Source organism: Symphalangus syndactylus, chromosome 23 (genome assembly GCF_028878055.3).
Source record: "Symphalangus syndactylus isolate Jambi chromosome 23, NHGRI_mSymSyn1-v2.1_pri, whole genome shotgun sequence".
NCBI classification, from domain to species: Eukaryota; Metazoa; Chordata; class Mammalia; order Primates; family Hylobatidae; genus Symphalangus; species Symphalangus syndactylus.
In genome coordinates this window covers 15910145-15922164 of record NC_072445.2, presented here as the reverse complement: position 1 = coordinate 15922164, position 12020 = coordinate 15910145, and the positions used below count along the sequence as shown (strand labels likewise).

Here is a 12020-nt window from a genome sequence, read left to right as displayed (position 1 = left end):
CTTCTTAAGGAGGCTTTTCCTTTGTTCTCTGAGGTGAAGAGAGGCAGGTTAGGAAATTCAGCACCCATGGAGATGGATGCTGTCCACACCTGTGCATTTGCACACTGAAATATGTCACCAACCACACCAGTGCACTTGATGCCAGCTGCCTGGGCGGGAAGCAATTTACCTTCTGAGTCTGTTTTTATGGGACTAAGATTAAAATGAGTTTGCATTTGCCTTCCCTGAAAAAGCATCAGTGAAAGGGACAGCTAAGTAAGCCACAGGGGCACATGTGGGCCCAAGTGGGAAAGAAAAGGGCCAGACAGAGGCTTGGAGAGCCAGAGAGACTATGTTCAGTTCAATACTGGAAGCTTCTGAAGGGATGAGGCTGGCCTTTGGGACTTGCTCCAAGGGCCAGACCATGGCGTGTCACCGCACTGCAAGCATGGTGGTGAGGTGGTGGGGGTGCTGTGGGCAGAGGGATCTAAGAAGCCAGGGCTTGGACTGAGCTGTTGTTACAAGCCGCTCTAGAGATGGATTTTCACCCTGTGGTCTTGGGAGTCTAATGTGTTTTCCAAGTGCTTTAAGATCAAAGGGCATAGTGAGTAATATCACCTTAGGCCTATAAAGTCTATCTGTCTTCCTCCCACACACACCATTAAGCATTCAGGATAACCCAGAAGGTGTTACTAGACTTCCAGGGAGGTTAGCTTTGATTGTTCACAATTTTTTCACTTTTCTGGAAGAGAGGATTATAAGATATAATCCTTCAACTAGCATTGGTTTCCTGGGTTAGGGATATTATCTTATTTGATCCTCATAATAGCCCTGCAAAGTAGGAACTATTGGCTCAATTTTCTTATTTTTTTTTCTTTCTTTTTTTTTCTTTTATTTTTTTGGGACAGTCTTGCTCTATCGCCCAGGCTGGAGTGCAGTGGCATGATCTCAGCTCACTGCAACCTCTGCCTCCCCAATTCAAGCAATTCTCCCTGCCTTAGCCTCCCGAATAGCTGGGATTACAGGCACCTGCCACCATGCCTGGCTAATTTTTGTATTTTTAATAGAGATGGGGTTTCGCCATGTTGGCCAGGCTGATGTTGAACTCCTGACCTCAGGTGATCCTCCTGCCTTGGCCTCCCAAAGTGCTGGGATTATAGGCGTGAGCCACCATGCCCGGCTGCCTCAGTTTTCTAAGTAAAGAAAATGGGGCTCAGTGATCTGTAGAAAAGGTAAGGTGGAAAGCCTAGGCTTGCACCCTGGCTCTATGAAGGGATTTGAGGTGACACCGGTCACACTTTTAGTATAGGGCCATCGCACAGGAAGAGCCTGGACAATGGCTCAACATCACTGACCCCATCCCGCATCTCCACCGCTCATCCAAGGCCACACCGCTGGCAAGCCTGAGCATGAATGGAACCCGAGACTTTTGATGCTAAGTCCCCAGCCTTTCCGCTTTTCAATTATGTTGAAATTAATCAGAGATCTCAACCCTGGCTTTTGAAGGCCCGGCCTCCGTCTCATCAAACTCAGAGTGTGTGTACTTGATGGAGGTTATTAGACCGCCAGTGATTTGCATGTGTGTGTGGCACATCTCAGGATGTCATGGGAGACACACCGCTGATGGGCTGGGTCCCTGTACCTGCCCTGGTTCGCAATCACTGGGTTTGAGAAAAGTTGAGATCAGGTATGTCGTTGGCCATGCAAATCAAGTAAAGGCAGGAAAAAAAAAAAAGACAAGTTGACGGCTCAAGACCATTCCAGCTTCAGAATTCTTCAAGAACAAGATGAGTGGTTTGCTGATCCCAAGTGACCAGAGTAATTCTGAGATGGCTCTTGGTAACCCAAGGTCTCATAGATATTTCTGTAACATCAACCTTGAGTGCCCTTCTTGAATATTAAGTCCAGAGGGTTAGTACCATCAGCCCATCACTGAGTAACAACTGGGCTTACTATGCATCCAGCTTTGGGGGATACCATAAGACATGGTCCCTGGGCTCCAAGGAGCTCCCACATCTCACTGAAGGAACTAGAGGACAATCTGGAGTGCAAACAAGAGTCTCCCCTCTTTTGGGAGCTTGGCTGTGGGTTGCTCTGGGTAGCAGTGGGTCAGTGTGGTGCGGACAGGGGATGGCTCCCAAGTGCTTTTTGTGCATTGCATCATTTAGTCCTCACAGCTTCCCTACAATGGGTAATTCTATTGTTATCACCATTTCCCAGATGGGGAAACTGAGACACAGGAAGATTAAGTAACTTGCACAGTCATACATCTAATAGGTGGCAGAGCTGAGATTCAAATCCAGACAGGCTGGAAAGCCAGAGCCAATGCTCTTATCCCCTACCCCTGTTCCATCATCCTAGAGGGGCTCAGCTAATCCTTGAAGGATAAGGGATTTTAGGGAGGCAAAATACTAAGGAGTGGGAGCTCCACAGACCTGGGTTTGGTAGTACTGGTTGAACGACTTTACACAACTTCCCAAAGGTCTTTGAGCCTCAGTTTCTTCACCTGGTAAATGATGACATCCTCTTCTATACAGAGTGGTGTGACTGAGATAACGTGTTTAGTTAGAGCACAGTGCAAGGAGCATTATGATTATGATTATTGTTATAAATGGAGAGTGGGAATGACAGGTACAGCTGACCAATGCCCAGCATCATGGATGAACACGGACTATATGGGGTGGTTGAAAAGGTGGCAGGGAGGGAGTCAGTGAAGCTACAATGTGGGATGGGTGTAATAGGTGAGTAGGAAATAACAGTTGGCTGGGAAGCATGGGGCCAGGTCATTGAGGACTTTGAAAACTACCCTAAAACGCTCTACAGCTCTTCAAAACAGCAGGTGTGCAGACTTTGTTGACATATGGAAATGTGTGTTTGGAAAAAAAAAAATAGAATGCAAAATAGTATTACAAACTGACAGCTGTGTAAACATATTATAGCCTCTTAAGCTTAGCGATCAGAAGGGCATCTGCAGAGCTATAAATATTCAAGTTCAGGCTGGGAACAGTGGCTCATACCTGTAATCCCCGCACTTTGGGAGGCCAAGGTGGGCGGATTACTTGAGCCCAGCAGTTCAAGACCAGCCTGGGAGACATGACGAAACCACATTCTCTAAAACATATACAAAAAATTAGCCAGGGCTGGGCGTGGTGGCTCACGCCTGTAATCCCAGCACTTTGGGAGGCAGAAGTGGGCAGATCACGAGGTCAGGAGTTCAAGACCAGCCTGGCCAACATGGTGAAACCCTGTCTCTACTAAAAATGCAAAAAATTAGCTGGGCATGGTGGTGCATGCCCCTGTAATCCCAGCTACTTGGGAGGCTGAGGCAGGAGAATCGCTTGAACCCAGGAGGCAGAGGTTGTGGTGAGTAGAGATCATGCCATTGCCCTCCAGCCTGGGTGACAGAGCGAGACTCCATCTCAAAAAAAAAAAAAAAAAAAAAATTAGCCAGGAATGGTGGTACACATCTGTAGTCCCAGCTACAGATGGGAAGATTGCTTGAGCCGCAAGATCGAGGCTGCAGTGAACCAAGATTGCACCACTGCACTCCAGCTTAGGTGACAGAATAAAACCGTCTCAATTAAAAAAAAAAAAAATTCAAGTTCATCACTTGTTATTTTTCTGTAAACACCTAATGAAAACTAAGAACACACAGGAGGCCAGGCTGAGGAGCTTGGCTTTTCACCTGTGGACCTACATGGAGAGTCAATGCAGCTTCTATTTGTTTGTTTTGCTTTGTCTTTGGCATCAAGATGGAATTCATGCACAGTCAATCCTCCCTATTTGTGGATTCTGTATCTGCAAATGTGCTTAGTGGCTGAAATGTATTTGGAACCCCAGAATCAATGCTTGTGTTGCTTCTGTGGTCATTTGCAGACATGCACAGAGCAGTGAAAATTTTGAGTTGCTCATTGCACTTGTTCCCAGCTGAACAAGAGGATTCTTTGCCTTCTTGTTTTAGCTGTCATACATAAACAAGTGTCTTTTTCTGTTTAGTGTCACGTGTTGTAGTGCTATCGGCCATGAGTTCAATGTTAACCAACCAACAAAATATATTAAAGTGTCTTTAAGCAGAAACACAGCTAAAACAAGGTTATGGTTATGTATTGATCAGTTGACAAAAATCTTGTGACCAGAGGCTCATAGGAACCTAACCTTGTATTTCCCCTAGGAGCAACGGGTCAGTATTTACTAATACTATGTTCACTGCAACTTTATAGAACATAACTATGACAGATAGTGAGGATTGGTTGACTGTACCACAAGATTCGCTTTTTAAAATCAGCCTTTTATATTTTGATATATGCACAAGGTTATGCAACCATGACCATCACTGCAGATTTTCAAGCAGTAAAATGGCCTCAAAGAGCAGCAGTTTGAGAATTATCTGTCCATCTTTCCCTGTCCCCTGATTTCTTTCTGGTCTCTTTCAGAATGCCCAGGAAAACCATGGGCTGGCTGTGCCCACCCCCTCGGTTCCAGAAGATTTTGCAGACAAAGTGACAGGTAAGTGAACCCTGGGCTTGGGGCTGGTCCATCTTTCTTTCCTCCTAGGGCTCTGAGTTCAAAAGCTAAGCAACTGCTCATCTTCATAGCTGGTGACAAAGCCAGAGTCCCCAGGCACAGCCACTCTCGCCATCCTCAGGCCTCTTGATTACTGGCCGCAGTGGGCCCGGGCAGTGGGGCCGGGAGTTAAGGAGAGCCAGGGTCAGCGAAGGCCCCTTTCTGGCGGGGGAAGGATGGCAAGGGGACAAGGCCAGAGCAGGAACAAGTGCAGCAAAAGTGGGAGAAGGGCCTGGCTTTGAATCCCAGCTCCCCACATATTCGCTTTGCTCCCTTGGGCAAGACACTTCACCCCTCCTACCTCTGTATCTTCCAATGAACAATGGGAACAACAGTTCAGTTTGGAGAGTAAATGAAGCGGTGCATGGGATGTAAGTCACGTCTGTCACACCTCTCAGAGGTGCTTCAAACTCGCTAATGGCTTCTCGTGTCACTCAGAGAAAAGGTTCCCGCAAGGACTGCTGGAGTGTGACTGGAGTCCGGCCACTTTGCTTGCTTGCTTTCCCCTCCCACACTGCCCCAGCCAAAGCATCTCCTGTTGCTCCTGAAATACCCCAGGCACATTTCCGCCTTGGGGTCTTTGCACTGCAGACCTCTCAGGTTAGAATGCTCTTCTGCAAGGCATCTGTGTGGCCGTCTCCCTCACTCCTCCCTTCTTTGCTCAAATGTCACCTTCTCTGCTTGGCCTTCTCAGACTGCTTTATTTATTTATTTATTTATTTGAGATAGAGTCTTGTTCTGTCGCCAGGCTGGAGGGCAGTGGCGTGATCTCAGCTCACTACAACCTCTGCCTCCCGGGTTCAAGCAATTCTCCCACCTCGGCCTCCTGAGTAGCTGGGATTATAGGCGCGCACCACCATGCCCAGCTAATTTTTGTAGTTTTAGTAGAGACAGGGTTTCACCATGTTGGCCAGGATGGTCTCTATCTCTTGACCTCGTGATCCACCCGCCTCAGCCTCCTAAAGTGCTGGGATTACAGGTGTGAGCCATCGCACCCGGCCAGACTGCCCTATTTAAGTTGCACCTGCTGCACCCCTCCCCTGCTGGTGTTTTTTCCCATCGCACTCATCCTCTAACGTGATAATAATGTACTCACACATTACGTTCATTGTCCCGTTCAAGCGTAAGCTCCCTAGGAGTGCCAGTGTTTGTCCGTTTTTTGTTTTGTTGGTTTTTTTGCTGCTGCACCCCAGCTCCTAACTCCTGCCTGACAGTTGGGTGCTCAGTGAATGTTAGTTTTCCCCTTCCCCACTCTTGGTTTCTTCAGTTTGAAGTCAGGCAGCTGGGAGGAGCCCTTCAGAGCTGCACACTCCCCAGGTTCGCCACACTGTTAGGGACTGAGAGGAGGGGAGCAAAGGATGGGTGCCCCTAAGAAGGAAGTAGACTCTGGGAGAGGGACTGGGGACCTGGTCCAAGGACAACAGAGGGATGTGCGCTGCTGGGGCCAGGGGCTCTCAGCATCTCTTTAGCACCCAGATTGTCCAGGCCACCTTCCTTCTGCACACCCCTGTTCTATTCTGCAGTCCAGAATCTGCCTCCATTCTCTATGAAGTGGACAGCTGGGTTCTTAATAGTTTCAGCGTCTTTAGAAAGCAGGAGTAGTTTGTGCAAGTTGCTCCCTCCTGCGGGTCTCTCACCCAGCCTTCCTCACTGAGGTCTCTCGCCCCTGCCCCATGACTTCCTATCTCTTTCCCACTTTCCCTGTCTCACACAGTCTGAAAAGTTAAGCACAGATGGTAGGAATCAAAGTGGTTGCATTTTATTAACTGCCTACTAGAGGCCTGGCACCATGACAAGCCCTTTCTGTGTATTCGCATGGATTCTCTCATTTAATCCTCACAACGGCTGTGAGAAGTGAGCACTGACATCATGCCCCTTTGATAGATGAGGAAACTGAGGCTGAGCAAGGTTAATTAGTGTGTTCAAGGTCACTCATCTAATAAGTGGTAGAGCTGGGATTTGAACCCTGGACTTTCTGGCTTGGCCAAGGTCAAGGTCCCTGCAAGAAACAGATGGCGCACTCAAAGGGGATAACTGAAGAGAGTTGAGTAAAGGGACGGTATACCACAGCGTGAGCTTGGTTAGGCGACTCGTCTCCTGGGGACAGTGACACCCAGGGACTGAACATAGCGGGAGAGGGACACCGTGACAGGACCTGTGTCTGCGGGGCAGGAAAGACAGCTGCTGCCAACCTGTGACGCAGCCAGGAGGCAGCCGGAGGAATCAGTGCCCTGGCCCTCTTGTCCCCACCCCCCATCTCAGGGGGCAAGGGAGTCCCGGCACAGGTTAGAGAGTGACTCTGGGGAGGCAAATGGAGGTCATTCCATACAGGCTTCAAAGGCTGTGCCAGGGACAGGCAGGCGACCCTCCCTAGAAAGAAGGGGGACACCCGCAGGACAGCTCAGGAGACTGGACACGGGGCTGCTCCCTCTCTTGGTGTTCAGGAGAAAATGATCCAGTCATTCTCTTGGGTGCCCACCCCTGCACCTGCCCTGGATAAACAGAAATTGGCAGGGCTGGTCTGCCTCGTTCCTGCCCCCCATCTTTGCCTCTCCTTCTTTCAGGTACCAGCTCACTAGTCAATGGCAACCTCCGACTATACAGCTCTGTGGGTGACCTGAGGCCTGGACAATATGGCCAGGATCTACTCATCCCCCCACCTCCCCCAGGCCCAGCCCCAGGGCCCCCTCAGGACATTTCGCAACCTCCAGGGGGGTCGCCACTGCCATCTCCACCTTCCACAGCACCCCCACCGCCTCCCCTGCTGCTGGAACCCCCACCCCCACCCAGCATGGCCCCACCTCCACCCCCAGTATTGGAGGCCCTATCCCCACCACACACTCTTTCCTCCCCATCCATACCCACCCCTCCTGACTTCATTCCCCCTGCCCCACCCTTGGCCTTTCTAGCCCCCCCACCGCCTCCTATGCCAGCCCCAGCACCCCCAGCTCCAGCATCTCCTCACACAGTGGGGACTCGTCTCTTTCCCCCTGGGGGTGTCACCAAGTGGAAATCAGATGTAGCACTGAATGGCAGGCAGGCAGAGGCCACCAGAGCCAGCCCCCCGAGAAGCCCTGCTGAGCCAAAGGAGAGTGCCCTGGGACCTAACCCAGAGCCCCATCTCACCTTCCCCCGTTCTTTCAAAGTGCCGCCCCCAACCCCAGTCAGGACTTCGTCCATCCCAGTTCAGGAAGCACAAGAGGCTCCCCGAAAGGAAGAGGGGTCCACCAAGAAGGCTCCCAGCCGACTCCCACTGCCTCCCAGCTTCCACATCCGCCCCGCCTCCCAGGTCTACCCAGACAGGGCCCCCGAGCCAGACTGCCCTGGGGAGCTCAAGGCCGCAGCACCAGCCAGCTCAAGGCTTGGCCAGTCCCAGTCCCAAGCAGATGAACGAGCTGGGACTCCGCCTCCAGCCCCTCCCCTGCCCCCTCCTGCACCCCCCCTCCCTCCCCCAGCACCCCCACTTCCCCCAGCTGCACCTCCTTTGCCCTGTGCTCAGAAGGCAGCCCATCCACCTGCTGGGTTTACAAAAACCCCTAAATCCAGCTCTCGTGCTCTCGAACCCAAACCCAACCCCCCCAGCCCAGAGGACAGAGCCTCTTCAGCACCTGTGGACTGGAGGGACCCCAGCCAGATGGAAAAGCTGCGGAACGAGCTGGCAGCCTATCTCTGTGGCTCCAGGAGAGAGGACCGATTCCTCAGTCACAGGCCAGGCCCAACATTGGCCCCTCAGAGCAAGGAGGGCAAGAAGGGCCCCCACCTGCCCGAGAAGGAGACTCCTCTGAGCCTGCCAGCAAAGGACACTCCCCCAGGTGTTCCTGAAAAGAGTCTTGGCGGCAGCAGCCTGACAGAGACAGAGGCAGCCCCCAGCCTGACCCTGCCCCCTGTGGACTACATTCCCCAAGACTCTCCAACTCCCAGTGTGCGGCAGATCCGGAATGAGCTGGAGGCCCGGCTCTCCTCATCAGCAGAGAAGGAGGCTAAGCCCAGCATAAGATCTCTGCCCCCTAAGCCTCGGCTAGAAGGGGGAAGAATTTTTGAAAACAGGGCTGATAATGACAAACTCTCCAAGCCTGTGGCCAAAAATCTGCCACCTCAATCCACCACCCTGCTGCCAACCACATCACTCCAGCCCAAGGCCATGTTGGGACCAGCCATACCACCCAAGGCTACACTTTGGCCAGCCACACCATCCAAGGCCACACTTGGGCCGGCCACACCACTCAAGGCCACATCTGGGCCAGCCACACCACCCAAGGCCACATCTGGCCCTGCCATACCATCTACAGCCACAACTTTGCCCACCACCACATCCCAACTGATGGCAGAGAAGGACTCAGGCTCAGCTGGGCAGCCAGAGAAGCCAGCATCTCAAGAAGTTTCCCCTCCCTCCCAGGCAAGGGGAGAGGGGTCCCCCTCAGAGGCCACTAGGCTGCCCACACAGGGAGCCCGCTCATCTCCAGCCCTCCCACCAAAGACACCTCCTGGTGGAGGAGAGGTGCCATGTCTCTACAAGCCCCACTGCCACCAGAGCAGCCTCAGCCGTGAGGTTGCTGTGGTGATGCCCACCCTGGCCAAAGGAGGGGCTGCAGGGCCAGGGGAGCCCGTGGAGGTAAAGGAGCCCCCAGGGCTGCCAGCCAAGCCCCCTGCCTCGGCCCAGCCCACTGATGAACTCCTCAGGCACCCGGTGACTGGGGAGGTGGTGGAGCGGGGCTCGCCGATGGCCCTGCTCCTAGCGGCCAGGCAGAGGGCGCAGAAGGGGAGGCCTGGAGGGGCTGCCCTGGGTCGGTCCTCTCTGCCAGGAAGTCTCCGTGACCACAGCCACCAAGCCGAGGCCAGTTCTGACAGCATCTTCCACAGCCAGGGAACGCCCAACTCCTTCACTGTGGTGCCCAAGTTACCCAAGGAGGCTGAGAAGGACTCCCCGCTGACGACCGAAATACCCAATAAGTGGGGGCCGCGGCCGGGAAGAGACGCAGAGGGCACAGAGCCGAGCCGCAGGCACAACTGGACAAAGCCAGAGCCCCGAGCCCCTGTGGCCTGGGAAAGAGCAGCTCCCTCCAAACTCCTCCAGGGCCACCCGCTGCCCAAGTCCTTCTCCTCCCCACCTTCTCCTTCGAACAAGAGGGAGGAGGAGGAGGAGGAGGAGGAGGAGTTCAACTTCGAGGTCATCCCACCGCCGCCAGAGTTCAGCAATGACCCTGAACCCCCGGCTCCGGCCCTCCAGTATCTGGGCCGCCAGAGCTCCCCTCCCCTGAACAACTACTCAGACTTGAGGCAGCCCCCGAACTCTGGCTCCGGGGCACCCCCGGCTCTCGGCTTCTCGCGCTTTCCCGCAGGCGCGCGCTACGCCGGGGCTGGGGGCCTGGAGCGCTTCTCGGGAGGGGGCCGCTCGCTCATAAAGAAGCGCCTGTACGTCGGGGAGCCGCACCGAGGCCCAGGGCTGCCCCATGGTGGCACCGGCCGCAGCCTGAGCTCTCCCAACTGCTTCGGGCCGCAGCCCAGAGGCCCCGAGATGCGGCGCGTGAACTCGGCGGGTCGCGCGCCCCCCGGAGGCCTGCACGCGCGGAGGCTGTCCCTGGAGGGCGCCGCCCGGGGCGCTGCGGAGGCCAAGCACAAAGCGCCCGGCAGCGCCGACTACGGCTTCGCCCCAGCTGCCGGCAGGTGAGCTGCGGGCCCGGCTGGTGCGGGAAGCCGGGAGGGGTGGAAAGCCAGGCGAGGGCCAAGGAGGCCCGGCCGTCCATCAAGAGAAAACATTTTGTTTTCAACCTTCGGCCTTGCGGGTAGAACGGGGGAGGGAGGCCCACTTACCGGGAGAGGGCGCTGTTGGCGCCTTCCTGACCTGCTTCCTGACCTCCCTAGTTCTCTTTCCCCACCAGCTCCTCTCGTCTTTCTCCCACCCGCTAGATCCCAGAGGTCAGGCTAAGTGTGGGGCGGGGAGAGATCTGAGTGGTCCTTGGGTGGAGGGATTTCCCAGCACAGAGTTGGATCCAGACACAGGCCGGGAGTGAAAGAGTTCTGAGTGAAAGGATGTTAGGCATGTTCTCCGGCCAGCAGGGCCCAGACCAGAATGGGAGCCCTGTTTGTGGTGGTCTGCGGTCCCTCCCTGGGGTCGCTAAGCCCAGGGCTTGTGGGGGCAAATACAGAAGTATGAGCAGCATCTTTTCCTCTCGGTCCCCGAGGGAGATGGGAGGCGTGTTGGCTAACCAGCTGCAGATATTCACCTCACATCACTTGCTCTCCCCCAGGTCTCCCCACACCACCACCCGCTATGGAAGCCCCATCAACACGTTCACCGTGAGGCCTGGGACCCGCCATCCCATCTCCTATGCCTGCTCAGGGGCCCATCGGAAAGCCACCTCCTGAACCAGGGGTTCTCTTAGCTCTACTCCAACAAACTGTGTCTTTAAGGATCTGGGCATTTGTTTCTTGTCGGGGGTGGGAGGTACACAGCAGGTGTTAGGCGACCTGACTCAGGCACAGAGGAGTCTTTGATCCCCAAAGACCAACGATGAGAAGCAGTGGCCCAGGAAGACCAAGAGTAGGCTTCTGTTTCCCAGAGCGCTGGTGTGGCTGTGGACTGTTTACACGTGGGGTGTGGGAGGGGAAGGAGGGTAGAGAGGAGGAACCATTAAGGACCTGGGCACTGAGTTTCCGCTCTCTGGTACTGTCTGCTTTAGCAAGAGTTATTTAAAACAGTTTTACAAGCACGGCCTACTGAGCAGGTTCTGAAAGCAAGGGGTGGGGCACCGACTGAACTGGAACCCATCAAGATAGCTGTGATTGCCTGTCAGGCCCTTGCAAAGGGCTGAGGCCCAGCTCTGTCCTGGTGGGTGTGCAGGGCACCGAAGGGAGATCTTGGAATATGTATGTATAACACGTGGAGAAGGACTATGTGTGGGGTGGGGAGTGAAGCTCCCACATGCGGAATGGAAGCCCCTTGCATTGGCCAAGGGCAGAGGTGGAAGATTGATGGTTCATTTTTCCTTGGCCCTGGCCCTTAGCTACAGGCAGGCCTAGAGAGAGGACACTTGGCAAGTTTAGGATGGGAAACAGAGTTAAGCCTGGCTTTGCTATTCAGACCCATGCAGCCCTAATTTTGGGGACTGGGCCCAAGGAGCCATGAGTCTTAGGCTTGACACTAGGGGCCTTACATGGCCAGGTCTCATACGGGATTTGGAGAGGGCATTTTTCCTAACACTGATACTACAAGTCACCAATACTATTGATGCCTTAAGATGCTAGAAAGCCTTGGAGAGTGGAGGCAGCAGAGATGGGAATGGAGGCCTGAAGAAGCTTGCTGCTGATGGGGAATGTGTTTGGGAAAGTCAAGAGTGGTAGGATTGGTTGGCCAGGTGCGGTGGCTCACACCTGTAATCCCAGCACTTTGGAAGGCCAAGGCTGGTGGATCACTTGAGGTCAGAAGTTCGAGACCAGCCTGCCCAAATGGTGAAACCCTATCTCTACTAAAAATACGG

General features: G+C 54.0%; 1 protein-coding gene across 1 annotated transcript in view; it reads left to right on the top strand.

Moving 5' to 3' along the window:
* Nucleotides 1-10955, top strand: part of C23H6orf132 (chromosome 23 C6orf132 homolog) — a 39808-nt gene extending 28853 nt beyond the window's left edge. Inside the window, exons 3-5 of the mRNA XM_055264053.2 lie at nucleotides 4413-4485; nucleotides 7107-10206; nucleotides 10791-10955. Of these exons, the coding sequence (XP_055120028.2) occupies nucleotides 4413-4485; nucleotides 7107-10206; nucleotides 10791-10908 (3291 nt within the window). The 3' untranslated portion in view covers nucleotides 10909-10955. The remainder of the gene's footprint in view (nucleotides 1-4412; nucleotides 4486-7106; nucleotides 10207-10790) is intronic.
* Nucleotides 10956-12020: the final 1065 nt, after the last annotated feature.